General features: G+C 33.6%; 1 protein-coding gene across 1 annotated transcript in view; it reads right to left on the reverse strand.

Moving 5' to 3' along the window:
* Positions 1 to 13,224, reverse strand: part of grik3 (glutamate ionotropic receptor kainate type subunit 3) — a 248,163-nt gene extending 234,939 nt beyond the window's left edge. The window contains exon 1 of the mRNA XM_056474801.1: positions 12,926 to 13,224. Coding sequence (XP_056330776.1) covers positions 12,926 to 13,025 — 100 coding nt within the window. The 5' untranslated portion in view covers positions 13,026 to 13,224. The remainder of the gene's footprint in view (positions 1 to 12,925) is intronic.
* Positions 13,225 to 16,233: the final 3,009 nt, after the last annotated feature.

A 16,233-nucleotide genomic window follows, 5' to 3' on the forward strand; every position in this document is an offset into this window, starting at 1 on the left:
TCCAGATTCAACATTGCATATCCAGTGATGTGAATATTGCGATATCGAGGTATTGTGCAGCCCTACTCTGTTATTTATTTTCTTAAAACTCTGTGCTTTCCCTGCAGGCACAGGACGTCAACATTACATCATATTGACATTGTACCCCAACGTACCCCAATGTCATGGGGACGTTGGATTTAAAAAATGAAAATTGGGTTGACGTCAGAACCCAATGTCAGGCCGACGTCAATGTCCAACGTCCAACCTAAAATCAACCAAATATCAACGCCTAATCATTTTACATCTTGACGTTGTGTGGACGTTACCACTATGACATCTATCAGATGTTGGATTTTGGTCACTTTCCAACACAACCTAAAATCAACCAAATATCAACATAAATTGACGTCGTTATTGGACGTCAAAATAATGTTGTCCTCATAACCAAATATTAACGTCAAATATTAACGTCTTGTGTGTCTGTTGGGTTTTTTCACTTCATGACACGTCACTTCTGAGAAAAAGGCGGGAAGTGCACCAGACCACCTTTTAGGATCTGACTCACTTGATGACCCACAGAGTTTGACGTTTTTGAAGTATTTTCATTGGAGGAGAAGAAATAAACATAATAATTTTGCTCTGAAATGTATCACACTAGCAATCGCTGCAATCTGACGGTCGCTGCCGTTTTTACATGTGACTTTGAGAAACAGCACTCATGTGCTAATGCTCAGCTCTTTCCTATTTCTGCTATGACAACTCTCTGAGAGATTTAGTATGGTAATGGCTATGTATATGCCAATGTTGATGTGTTTGGTCTTGGTGTCATAGATCTGCTACGCTGCTGCTTTGATAATTGGTGCAGAGTAAATATCATGACTTGTCAGAATATTCACACACACATGCTGTCTGAGAATATAACCCACATATAACACAAACATTGACTATCTATACACAGGTGGAGCTGGGATGCAGCAGAATATCTGAAAACATGCTGTAGATTGCTAATGCAAACAACACTGAGCTTTTTAAATATTGAGCTCACTGGCTCATGAGGTGAAAGCTACCAATGGCCTGCAACATGATGTGGTGCGAGTTTCTTTTCTGTCAGCTACGACATAATAGTTGTCTGCCATTGACATATCTTCTTGGCATGTTTTCACTGTTATATGGTAGAGGGCACTGTTACACATCTAGTACAGAACCATTGGTGTAGTAGCATTCTGCTCTAAGCCGCTATCTCAGTAAGGGCAAACAATGACGCGCGATTCCATTGTGAAACCTTTCATCTTTTATTTTTTTTATCACATCATGATCCATCAAATCATTGAAATCGCTCCATTGCTAATTAGTAGCACTAGTCACCACGTACCAACTCACGGTCTGAAAATTGTTTCCTCTTCCCTCACTTGCCCCACCTGCTACCTTAGCTGCTCTAAATCCCATTTTGCATTGATAAATAAAAGTCTTCAATCACAAAATCAAAACAATAAAGCAAATACTCAAACATAAATAATATACAATACAGCAAGTACTCAAACATTATTAATATACAATAATTATCATATTTAAACTTACTAATAATCACTAATAACCTATTCAGTCCAAACATAAAATAGATTGGCTCCGACAATTGGATTCAAAAACAGGCAAAGAAGATGAAACAAAAGATAAACATGCGTATGCTAACACTAGCTATGTTTCCATCCAAAAATGCTAATTATCTTTATGTGCAAAACTGCGCATAAATTATTATTATCGCATAAAAAATGTGCTAATAAAGCAGCGTTTCCATCCCATGAGTCAAAGTGAACAAAATCGACACTACCTGATTATTCATTCATTTATTTTTCGGATCAGTCCCTTTTATTAATCCGAGATCGCCACAGCGGAATGAACCGCCAACTTACTTCCTGACTATCTGGCGTCAAATATCAACAGTAAAAACAGAGTTTGCTGCGATATGAGAAGCTGCGTGAATTTTTTCTTCATTTAATAAATGACTTGCGCCTTAGAGGGCAATCCTGACACGCAGTGGCGTTTGAATCAGACGCTCTTGATTCTGGAGGTCATTAATAATATAATAGCACTAATGCTGAAACGGTTTCGGCATTTTAGAATGACCAAAACAAAATTTCAGATGTTTTACAATGTGCCCAGCCTGCTGGTTTGTCCACTCACATACATTTTTATCATCACATGATCATTTATAACAGGGGTCACCAATCTCGGTCCTGGAGGGCCGGTGTCCCTGCAGAGTTTAGCTCCAACTTGCCTTATCATACCTGCCTTGATGTTTCAATATACCTAGTAAGACCTTGATTAGCTTGTTCAGGTGTGTTTGATTAGAGTTGGAGCTAAAATCTGCAGGGCACCGGCCCTCCAGGAACAAGTTTGGTGACCCCTGATTTATAACAAAATCACATGACTTGTTTTAATCAGCATACTGGAATTTGTTCGGTAAAAATGTTTCCATCGTAGTTTATGTACATCTTTTCTTATGGAAAGTTTTTTATGCGCATTTTAAAAATGTATGCACTTCTGCGCGTATCCAAAATGTGCATAACAATAGGTAGATGGAAACGTAGCTAGTGTTAATCATCCACTAGCATAAATTCTTTAAAATAATCATTCCAAAAGAGTGTTTTTACACACTCAAACAAAAGGGACATTCGCAATGAGACTGCCTATTTAAATTAAGCTGAAACAACACAATTCTTGAGTTTTCCGTTTGGTGAACTTAAATTTTTGTGTTCAATCAACTTAAATTTATAAAAACTAATAAGTTAACTTAATTGCTTAATGTAGTCGCAACACAAATTGATTGTGTGGAATCTTTTTATTATTATTAAACAGCTCTTTAAGGAGCTTTGCTTTTCTGAAGAACATTTTAATAATCCACATAATCGTTCTCCTCTCAGGATGCTATACACTACCTGACAAAAGTCTTGTCGTTGATCCTAGTTGTAAGAGCAATAAATAATAACTTGACTTAGTTGATCATTTGGAAAAATGGCTTAATGTTGATCTTTCAGATGAATCATCTGTTGATCTGCATCCCAATCATCACAAATACTGCAAAAGACCTATTAAAACCCACATGGACCCAAGATTCTCATAGAAATCAGTCAAGTTTGGTTGATTTGGGGTTACATTACAAACCACAGGAGAGGGCAAACTCTTCAGCAGGATAGCGCTCCTTCTCATACTTCAGCCTCCACATCAAAGTTCCTGAAAGCAAAGAAGGTCAAGGTGCTGTAGGATTGGCCAGCCCAGTCACCAGAAATGAACATTATTGAGCATGTCTGGAGTAAGATGAAGAAGGAGGCATTGAAGATGAATCCAAAGACTCTGGGAGTCCTGCAAGAACGCTTTGCCATTCCAGATGACTTTATTAATAAGTGATTTTAGTCATTGCAGAGATGTATGGATGCAGTCCTCCAAGCTCATGATGGAGTCATGCACAATATTCATTGTTTTTCCACTGCAGCATGACTTTATATTATATACTGTACATTATTTCTGTCTAAACAAAGACAAACCTTACTGTCCTAATTAAATAATGAAAGATAAAGGGATGATCATATTTTATTTTGGTAAAATAAACGTAATCTAGAGGTCTTTGCCTTTCATATAAGCCACTTCTGATACCAAATGATCAACTAGAAGTCAAGTTATTATTTGTTGTTCCTAAAACTTGGATAGGCGGCAAGACTTTTATCAGGTAGTGTACAGATGTTAGGAAAAAAATTCTGAATTCACGTACACTCTTTATATGTAATGTCATTGTTTAAAACCAAGATGTTTTAACAATGTAAAGCAGATCAGTTAATTAGAATATAGATTTAGTAAATTAGAATATTATTTAGTTAGAAAACAGCAGCAGTGAATTTAAATTTCACCCGTTCATCTATTCAATATTAATTCTAATTTGTATGTAAAACCTGTCAAATGCGATGTCACTTGCCAGTGCTAGTATAGTGAAAATGACACACTTCACCTCACCCTATTGCCAAGATTTTAGAAGGATTGCATTACTTACAACATTAGCATAAAACAATAGCTATTTGCCTATTCCCTAACCCACAGCCTTCATTTCTGAGTGTAGCTGACAGTCAGAAACTAATTTTAGGGGTTAAAAATGCATTCCGTTAGTTAAAAATGACAACTAAATTACGAATCATCCACATGAACATGTATTACTGATTTCAAATCGAATAAACCTGACCAAAAATCCGACCTGTGTATTTCAGTTCTCCTCAAATTCCACACAAGATTTCCAGATCAAGCTGCACACACTCATATAATACAGATTTTCTGCTGCATTAACATGTAATCAAATCATGCCACGAGCACCATTTTGGCTCCCTTCTAATTCAGATCTTCTTTGTATCTGCTGAATTTATGCAGAAACCGGCGAGGATGTGTGTGTGTGTGTAAAGTAGATCTCGGCTTCAGAATAACAGGGTGACACTGACTCGAGAGAAGAGAGTACGGAGCATTTGATTCAGGGTTTCATGCGAACAAAACCGACATCTGCTCGCTCTCATTAACGGCACTGAAGCTAATCGGCAGGCCATAAGTGTGCTGACTCCGTAAATGGAAGAGCGTGTACAACAGCTTCAGTGAAATCAGACAGCTGTGTGTGTGAATGTGAGCGTGTGTGCATTGCAGTGTGCATGTGTGTTTGTGATGCTGTCTTGCTGCATCTCCGACAACGGTGAACATCAAAGAAACTTGTGCGCTGGGCTCGTACACACACACGCACATACACAAAGAGCAGACACATCGACCTCTAGCCTGTGCCGGAAGACTCGCCCACGACAGCTTATAGATTAAATTTGCACCGAAATTAAAAATTCATTTTCCCTCCACAACTGACGGCCATCTTATAAAGTGACACAATTCTTGTTGTCAGCTTCTTTATACATTTATCTTTGCTTCCTGTGATATTTTTTTCAGCACACTGTAAACAAGCAGGAGACATTTCTTTATTATTATTATTATTATTATTATTATTATTATTATTATTATTTATGCTCATCTTAGTGTTTCCATCTACTGTATCGTTTTTTTATGCGCGTATCCAAAATGTGCATAAAAATAGGTGGATGGAAACGTAGCTAGTGTTAATCATCCACTAGAATAAATTCTTTAAAATAATCGTTCCAAAAAGGGTGTTTTTACACACTCAAACAAAAGGACATTCGCAACGAGACGATAAAATTAAGCTGAAACAACACAATTCTTGAGTTTTCCATTTGTCAACTTAAATTTTTGTGTTCAATCAACTTAAATTTGTAAAAACTATTAAGTTAACTTACTTGTGCGCTGGGCTCGTACACACACACACACACACATACACAAAGAGCAGACACATCGACCTCTAGCCTGTGCCGGAAGACTCGCCCACGACAGCTTATAGATTAAATTTGCACCGAAATTAAAAATTCATTTTCCCTCCACAACTGACGGCCATCTTATAAAGTGACACAATTATTGTTGTCAGCTTCTTTATACATTTATCTTTGCTTCCTGTGATATTTTTTCAGCACACTGTAAACAAGCAGGAGACATTTCTTTATTATTATTATTATTATTATTATTATTATTATTATTATTATTATTATTTATGCTCATCTTAGTGTTTTCATCTACTGTATCGTTTTTTTATGCGCGTATCCAAAATGTGCATAAAAATAGGTAGATGGAAACGTAGCTAATGTTAATCATCCACTAGCATAAATTCTTTAAAATAATCGTTCCAAAAATGGTGTTTTTACACACTCAAACAAAAGGACATTCACAATGAGACTGCCTATTTAAATTAAGCTGAAACAACACAATTTTTGAGTTTTTCCGTTTTGTCAACTTAAATTTTTGTGTTCAATCCACTTAAATTTGTAAAAACTATTAAGTTAACTTACTTGTGTGCTGGGCTCGTACACACACACACACATACACAAAGAGCAGACACATCGACCTCTAGCCTGTGCCGGAAGACTCGCCCACGACAGCTTATAGATTAAATTTGCACTGAAATTAAAAATTAATTTTCCCTCCACAACTGACGGCCATCTTATAAAGTGACACAATTCTTGTTGTCAGCTTCTTTATACATTTATCTTTGCTTCCTGTGATATTTTTTTCAGCACACTGTAAACAAGCAGGAGACATTTCTTTATTATTATTATTATTATTATTATTATTATTATTATTATTATTTATGCTCATCTTAGTGTTTTCATCTACTGTATCGTTTTTTTATGCGCGTATCCAAAATGTGCATAAAAATAGGTGGATGGAAACGTAGCTAATGTTAATCATCCACTAGCATAAATTCTTTAAAATAATCGTTCCAAAAAGGGTGTTTTTACACACTCAAACAAAAGGACATTCGCAATGAGACTATTTAAATTAAGCTGAAACAACACAATTCTTGAGTTTTCCATTTGTCAACTTAAATTTTTGTGTTCAGTCCACATAAATTTGTAAAAACTATTAAGTTAACCAAAATTAAAAATTCATTTTCCCTCCACAACTGACGGCCATCTTATAAAGTGACACAATTGTTGTTGTCAGCTTCTTTATAAATTTAACTTTGCTTCCTGTGATTTTTTTTCAGCACACTGTAAACAAGCAGGAGACATTTCTTTATTATTATTATTATTATTATTATTATTATTATTATTATTATTATTATTATTATGTGGATATTGTATATTTCTATTGTTCATTATTGCATTGTTCTTATTGTCAGTGTCTCTTATTTATTGACAGTATTTTGTGTACTGTTACAGCGCTGAGAATAATTAAGTACACCCCTTTTTGAATATTTCTCTCTATTTCTCAGTGAATGTAGCCCTCTGCAAAGTCCTCCATCCATCATTATTTACAGTAATAAAAATCTGATTCATTTACAAACATTGAATTGAAACATTTCATTTCAGTTTGCTTTTTTTGTAGTTTAGCAATGAAGCAAACAAACAAAAAAAGGTTACGTCAAATTTGAAATGACCGTCTTTTTTAAAGGCATTCGCCCCACTCCTATCATAAATTTGCACCAAAATTAAAAATTCATTTTCCCTCCACAACTGACGGCCATCTTATAAAGTGACACAATTCTTGTTGTCAGCTTCTTTATAAATTTATCTTTGCTTCCTGTGAAATTTTTTCAGCACACTGTAAACAAGCAGGAGACATTTCTTTATTATTATTATTATTATTATTATTATTATTATTATTATTATTATTATTATTATTATTATTATGTGGATATTGTATGTTTCTATTGTTCATTATTGCATTGTTCTTTTTGTCAGTGTCTCCTATTGATTGATAGTATTTTGTGTACTGTTACAGCGTTGAGCATAATTAAGTACACCCCTTTTTGAATATTTCTCTCTATTTCTCAGTGAATGTAGCCCTCTGCAAAGTCCTCCATCCATCATTATTTACAGTAATAAAAATCTGATTCATTTACAAACATTGAATTGAAACATTTCATTTCAGTTTGCTTTTTCTGTAGTTTAGCAATGAAACAAACAAACAAAAAAAGGTTAAGTCAAATTTGAAATGACCGTCTTTTTTAAAGGCATTCGCCCCACTCCTATCATAAATTTGCACCGAAATTAAAATTCATTTTCCCTCCACAACTGACGGCCATCTTATAAAGTGACACAATTGTTGTTGTCAGCTTCTTTATAAATGTATCTTTGCTTCCTGTGATATTTTTTTCAGCACACTGTAAACAAGCAGGAGACATTTCTTTATTATTATTATTATTATTATTATTATTATTATTATTATTATGTGGATATTGTATATTTCTATTGTTCATTATTGCATTGTTCTTTTTGTCAGTGTCTCCTATTGATTGATAGTATTTTGTGTACTGTTACAGCGCTGAGCATAATTAAGTACACCCCTTTTTGAATATTTCTATTTATTTCTCAGTGAATGTAGCCCTCTGCAAAGTCCTCCTTCCATCATTATTTACAGTAATAAAAATCTGATTCATTTACAAACATTGAATTGAAACATTTCATTTCAGTTAGCTTTTTCTGTAGTTTAGCAATGAAACAAACAAACAAAAAAAGGTTAAGTCAAATTTGAAATGACCATCTCTTTTAAAGACATTCGCCCCACTCCTATCATTCTCACTCTCTTCTCAGATGGGATGGTGGGCCAAATCAAAAAGGTCACAACAGGCCGCCACGGGTCCTACTTTGAGCATCAGTCCTATAGACTCTTAAATATAATGAAAACAAATAGCGGCAGAAAAAGCCTCTTTCTGTGTTTAGTGCATTTGACACACAACGTTCAATTCAATTCATGTTTGTTTGTATTGCGCTTTTACATTGTAGATTGTGTCAAAGCAGCTTAACATAGAAGTTCTAGTAAACTGAAACTGTGTTAGTCTAGTTTTCAGAGTTCAGTTCAGTTCAGTGTGGTTTCATTTTCACTGCTGAAAGTCCAAACACTGACAAGCAAATCCATCGATGCGCAACTCCACAAGTTCAAAACATTCAAATGCTCATCAAATTAAAAGCACACACCAGTTTCTGTCTCCTGTGTGTGTTTTATTAATAATTCATCGCTGAATACAGAAATATACATAATAGTCCTCAACATATATAAGAACACCCCTCACAAATCTCTCTTTTAAATTCATATTTTAATAGGAAGCTTTACAATATTATATTTGTGCATATACATTAGATTAGTCAGTAGTGAAGCCAAATCTGGAGCTTATCTAACTAAATAACTTAGAATAACGGTCCAAAAACTAGTACACTCAAATTTATGTTATAGAAAAATATTAAATACAAATTTTAAACAAAGAGGAAAAATCAAGAGAAGCAAAAATATTTGTAAAAATTGGTTAAAATTTGTAGGCTGTAATTTTTAGTTTGCAATATTTTGCTTGAATTTAATTGTATTATCTTTCGATTTCAAAATATGTTTGGTGACTAAAATATTACTTTAATAAATATATCTGTTTAATAAATCTGTTTTTTTTTGCACCAAAATACATTGTACAAGATACAAAATATATGTATATATATATATATTGGGTGGTGGTCAGCAGGAATGGATTCTAAACCCTGAATCTATATGTTGTTGAGCCCTCATGTTGTTGACATGAGCTTAAATCGTTGAAACACCAAGAAAAGGAGGGTGCCCATCTGATGACCAGCTGTAACCACCAACCCTTATGTGTCTCTAACTAGTGCTGAAGGAAGAAAGGAAGAGGACATTATGATTTATGCCACTGGCTCACAGATAGTGGAGGGCAAAGTAGCTGTAAAGATGGGCCAGTTGCGATGACCCCATCATATTTTGCATATATATATATATATATATATATATATATATATATATATGTGTGTGTATGTATGTATGTGTGTGTGTAGTTTGGATTCTTAGGCTACTATGTCTTTGGATTTTTTTAGGCTACTATGTATAAGTTGAGTAATTTCCCTTTTATGTCAGTTAATATGTTATTTTCGTTGCCCTTAATGTGGAATTAATGAACATAAATTTGGAGTCTTGGAAAAATGCTCATATTTCATCTTTTATGTCAATTAATATGTTATTTTCATTGCCTTCAATGTGAAATTAATAAACATAAATATAGGAGTCTTGGAAAAATGGCCATTTTAGAAGAATTTTTCATATGGCACTTTGAGGTTTTTGCATCTGAGCTCTTCATATACTGTATAATCATATGGCTTAAGGGGGCTAATAATATTGACCTTAAAATGGTTTAAAAAAATAATAATATTAACTGATTTTATTCTAGCTGAAATAAAACAAAAAAGAATTTCTTCAGAAGAAAAAACAACACAGGAAACACTGTGAAAAATCCCTTGATCTGTTAAACATCAAATATTTGAAAAAGAAATAAGGGCTAATAATTTAGACTTTCACAGTATATATATATATAGCAGAGTGAGAGAGAACAAATGTTTATGAGAATATGTCAAAATGTCTTTCTAGATGGAAAAAGGAGAAACTAAATAAATGAATGAATAAATAAGGTGACACAAAAAGTGTGTGAGATTGATTAAGTGGTCATAATGAAGCACTGTAACTCTTAGGTAGATAAAACCATTGATTTTTCAATAAATCCTTTGCTGGCGCTGATTCTCTCATTTAAGGCATTATACATTTATCCCATTAAACGTATTGCTGAAGAAAAAAAGAAATGAGATGGACAAAATAGACAAGCTTAAGTACTAAAAACATAATAACAGTCATGAAGACTTTGTGTGTAAAAATGCATGAAGACTTTTGAGAAATGTCATTCAGTTGACCCTTTCTTAAAATCAAATAAAAAAATATTAATAAATAAAATAAAAAATATATAAAATTAAAAATTAAATTAAATAATTTAAAACTTTCAGATTATGATTCCAGAAAAAAAGCGAATCTTTTGTGAGTTGTGGTTATTTTTCAAGACGTATGCACGACTCTGCGCTGACATTTGGATGTGGTCCAGAGCTGTTCGTGCCAAATCTAGAGTGGATTCTGATAGGCTGCAGCTGCCCTGAACGATATTGAAAGGTTTTGAGTGACAGCGCTGAAACACAACTAGACTGAAAAGTCAAGCTGGCTTTTTGAAAACCCACTGAGTTTGGCCATTAAAGGCTGTTTTTGGATCTGCTGCGATTAGACGCTCGTCATGTGACCTGCTTAAAAACACGTGACCCTGCTGAGGTCATCTCGGCAAATACTGAGATGTGCATTGATGTACACTGATGAATACTGATGTAAAGCTGAGGGCAAATGTATTCCTGTGAATTATTTCTCAAGTGATATTTAAATAGAGCAAAAAAATTCACAGTATTACCCATAATATTTTTTCTTCTGGAGAAAAGTCTTATTTGTTTTATTTCAGCTAGAATAAAAGCAGATTTTTTTATATTATTAGCCACCTTAAGCAATATTTATTTTCGATAGTCTACAGAACAAACCACTGTTATACACTGACTTGCCTAATTACCCTAACTTGCCTAATTAACCTAGCTAAGCCTTTAAAATGTCAAATTAAGCTGAATACTAGTATCTTGATATATATCTATACAAGGGGGTAATAATTCTGACCTAATTCTGTACCACAAAACAATTGTCGTAAGACTATAATAAGCGTACCGCATTGTCCTTTTCAAAGCACTTCCTGTTTTAGTTTCCTAGCAGACAGCTAATAACACACAGGCACAGCAGAAGCACTCTTCTCCTCGACATTTACAGTCTTGCGGAGTGAGTTTGATCGACCATCTGGCCTCTGAGAAGTGCGTTGTAAAAACAGTGAAATCAATGGAGGCATGTCTACTGGATGCCCACCATTACCCGAAGCGTGTTGATGGTGAAACACACGGCGAGCGGATGCAGAGACCTGCCTGCCTGCTCTCTTTTGGACACAAGCCTCTCTAATGAATTTCCATGCTATGATGCTTACGATGTGGCAAACAAAACCTCCCGCAGGCCCGCTGGAGCACAGTAAGCCCTCTGGTGGTGCCAGGGTGGACTCCAACGCCTTTACACATACTATAATGCGTGCTGGGTGTAGTTATTTTACTGCAGCACATACTTATATGTGCACTCCCACTAAAGTTACGCATACTGAAATATGTCGTATTGTATTTACAGAAGTGTTTAAAAAGAAAGATATGACTTAGTTGTGTCAATGCAAATGCATTTTTTTTTTAATTCTCTACAAATGTTAGTAATTATGCTGTCACAACAAAATAACAGAGATGTCTCAAATCACAAATCTCCAGCACAATGTCACTGAAGTCACAACCATAGTCATCAATCACAAGCGTGGAAAGAACACGGGCGAAAGGTGATGATTACCTAAAATGATCCCTAATAATGATAATAATAACAATAATAATACATTTAAAAAAAATAATTATATATATATATATATATATATATATATATATATATATATATATATATATATATATATATAAATTAATTTATATTTATATTAGATAGATAGATAGATAGATAGATAGATAGATAGATAGATAGATAGATAGAGATAGATAGATAGATAGATAGATAGATAGATAGATAGATAGATAGATAGATAGATAGATAGATAGATAGATAGATAGATAGGAAAGGAGGCTATAATATCAAAGTAAATATTTTAGGCAGGAGAAATATCTAAAAGAATAACTAAATATATATCTTCCATCTATAATGAAATTCTACAAATATGAAAGAGCACAAGCAAAAGTCTTCTTAAATGGAGAAGGAGCAATAATCTAATTTGAGTCTCTTTTCTGCTGTGGAAGTTGAAGGCTGTGCTTGGACATGTTAATGTCTCATAATGACATTTCGAGGTATTTTTTTTCGTCTGCATGGCATCGAACCACTTGTCAAAAGTGATCTGCCTTCAGACAAAACTGTATTGATCTTTATTGGGCTCCTGTCTCCGCTCGGCGCACATATTTCAGCTTCTCAGACTGAGAAAAATCTCCGTTTTGTCAGGTTGCACGAGTCGTGCGTAAAGGTGAGGTTTCCAGGCAAACTTCACGCAGCGCGATCAGTTTCCGAGATCACCTGTTAATACTGCGAACTTGTGTTTTATTATTTTAGTATATATTCATATTCTACAAGAAATACCGCCACTTATCATCTTCAGATACCAGCATAATTCCATGTGCCACAGTTAAGAGTGTCTTTCCAATTGTTTATGAGATCATGAAATCAATGCAGCACCATCTGTCCCTGAGACGCGCGGCATGCTGATGGACGCGCAACTACATTTCCAACCCTCATTTATTTCCCCTTTTCTTCTTTCTCCAGAAAGCTGATGAATGCCAAAAGGTAAACTAACAGCAGTTCGAGTCAACATCGCAAGCACTTAAAAAACATTCATAAAATAAAGCAACCGTGTCCACTCTCTCTCTTTCTCTCTTACCTATCCGTATGACATGGGGCATCCCGAAAGAGCTCTGAATCCAGAAGAGAACCACTATAATCGCGCTCCGGTATTCCACATATTCCCTCCTGTTCTTCATGACTGGAAAAGACTGGGATCAATCCAAGGAGCTCTCCAAAAAAAGAAAAGAAACTGCTCATCAAATTTTAAATGGCTGGGAGTCATATGAGGATTGGACTGACTGCGACAGATTTGCTCTCATTGTAGTTGGTTTGAACACCAGCTCGCCGTATTAATTATTTGATTTATTAATTTGAGTGAGTGAGTGAGGAAGTAAGTAAGTAAGTGAGTGCGCGCGCTCGGGTCTCAGACGAAGCTCCGGATCGGTGCGCGTCTCCACCTGCGAGTGCTGAGCTGCTGAAATCAGCCTGCAGGAGTCCCTGTATCCCCTTCTGTATCTCCTCCTACCGCTGATGCCGCAACAACCGGGCTGGAGTCCCGCGTCAGTGTGGATGGGGACTCAACGCTTCACGTTGCGCTGTCCGTTTCGCGTCTTGTTATTGAAACGCAGCGGCGATGTGAAGTTGCCGTGCATGCGCCCGGGTCGCTGTGATGCACACTGACGAAAAACCTGTACTACAGCTGGGGCCGAAAAAAAAAAGAGTGAGAGCTCACACGCTGAATGCTTGTCGTTGTTTTTATTTGAATTAGATTGCTTAAAGTTGTCGGATTATGACAGGTGAATTTATAATGCGTGTAAATATTATGCTAAAAGCGAGTTAGATTCTGCGTTAATCAATCAGATTTGTGGTATTGTTCACGTTCACTCCTTTGTGTGAAAGATCAGGTTTTCTGGATGCTTCCACTGAAGATGCTGGAACATATATGCTTTCACACAACATTCACATATAGTTAAAACATTGTTTTCTATATACTGTAGACCATTATTACTATTTAGACCATTATTATTATTTATTTTTACTTTGGTACAACATATATTTTTATTTTGGATTTACATATTTTTTACCCTTACAGAAAGTTTTGCTTTGGATCAACCTAATATATATGGCAACAGGCAAACACTGTATGTGTCAAAATTGAAGATGTAGAATATTTATGTTTTATGAATAAGTTTCGTAAATTTCCTAACTAGGTTATTTATGTGTTAACTAGGCAAGTCATTGGTCAACAATGGTTTGTTTTGTAGCACAAAAACACAAACAAATAAATAAATAAATAAATACATACATAAGCACATAAATTATTTACATATATAGAATATTAAGCAAAGATCATGTTCTGTGAATAGGTTTTGTAAATTTCATAAATATGTTTTGGATTTATGATATAAATACGCTAAGAACTTAATTTAGACAACATGTGGATTTCAAAAATATTTCAATATTATTATAACCCTCAGATTCCAGATTTGACTGGTTATTTTGCAGGATACCGGTATTCAGCTCACAGGCATAACTAGGTTATTTACGTTAACCATGCAAGTCATTGGTCAACAATAGTTTGTTTTGTAGCACAAACAAACACAAACAAATAAATAAACACATGCATAAATAAATAAGCACATAAATTATTTACATATATAGAATATTAAGTAAAGGTCATGTTCTATAAATATGTTTTGTAAATTTCCTACATATATTTTTGATTAGTGATATCCGTCGCTAAGAACTTAATTTAGACAATAATAGATGTAAATTTCTAAATATTTAGATTTTATTATAACCTTCAGATTCCAGATTTGACTAGTTATTTTGCAGGATACTACACTGTAAAACCCAACAGTCAACTTTATCAAATAAAATGAGTGTAGTTAACTTTCAGTAATTGACTGAAATTTAATTCTACTCATTTGAAAAAGAGTTTTGAACTCATTGTTAAACGGAATGAGTTAATTAAATACCTCATTACTTTAGCTTAAATGGAGTAAGTTCACAGTACTCATATAGATTAGTTTAACTCAAATAGTTTGTAGCAATCAGTTTCCTCAAACGGTTTGAGTTGCCTTAACTTACTGGGTTTTACAGTACTCAGTTGGTTTGAGTTCTCTTCATTTATTAGGTTTTACTGTGCTCAAATTGTTTTGTTTACTCAAATGGATTAAGTTCACAGTACTCATTAGGATTAGTTTTTGAACTTAAACAGTTTGTTGCAATCGGTTTCCTCAAATGCTTACCTAAACTGTTTGGGTTTAACAGTGTAGTATTTAGCTCACAGGCATAACTAGGTTATTTACCTTAAATAGGCAAGTCATTGGTCAACAATGGCTTGTTTTTTAGTATAAACAAACACAAATAAATAAATACATACATAATAAAAATAAATAAGCACATACTGTAAATTATTTACATATATAGAATATTAAGTAAAGATCATGTTCTGTGAATAGGTTTTGTAAATTTCCTACATATACTTTTGATTAGTGAAATAAACTGCTAAGAACTTAATTTAGACAATATTAAATGCGAATTTCAAAATATTTCAATTTTATTATAACCCTCAGATTGCAGATTCTCAAATAGTTTTATACCAGCTAAATCTTAACTATAAACTATACATGTAATAAATAAACACAAAATAAGCACATCAATAAGCGCTTAAAGCATATAAATTAACAAACACATAACAAATAAGCACATAAATAAACACATAAATAAGCACATAAATAAATAAATAAATAATTAAATAAATAAGCACATGTATAAGCACTTAAATAAACCAACACAAAAAATAATCAAATACCCACATAAATAAGCACTTAAATAAATAAATAATTAAATAAGCACACGAATAAGCACTTAAATAAACCAACACAAAATAAGCACATCAATGACCACTTAAATAAATAAATAAATAAAGCATATAAATAAACAAAAAAACACATAAATAAGCACATCAATAAGCACTAAATAAATAAATAAATGAGCAAATAATTAAACAAACACATACAAATACATAAGCCCATCAATAAACAAACACATAAAAACAAATAAGCACATAAATAAACACATCAATAAGCACTAAATAAATAAATAAGCAAATAAATAAACAAACATAAAAATAAATAAATAAGCACATCAATAAGCACTTAAGTGCATAAATAAATGAATAAATAAGCACACAAATAAACAAATACATAAAAATAAATAAGCACATCAATAAGCACTTAAATAAATAAGCACATACATATGCACTTAAATAAATAAATAAATAAATAAATCTTTCTTAAGGGGCTAATAATATTGACATTCATATATATGTAAAAAAAAATCTATGAAATAATATAAAAATATGTATACATATATATGTAAATTAAAAAAAATAAAAAA

The sequence above is a fragment of the Danio aesculapii genome, chromosome 16 (assembly GCF_903798145.1).
Source record: "Danio aesculapii chromosome 16, fDanAes4.1, whole genome shotgun sequence".
Taxonomy (NCBI): Eukaryota; Metazoa; Chordata; class Actinopteri; order Cypriniformes; family Danionidae; genus Danio; species Danio aesculapii.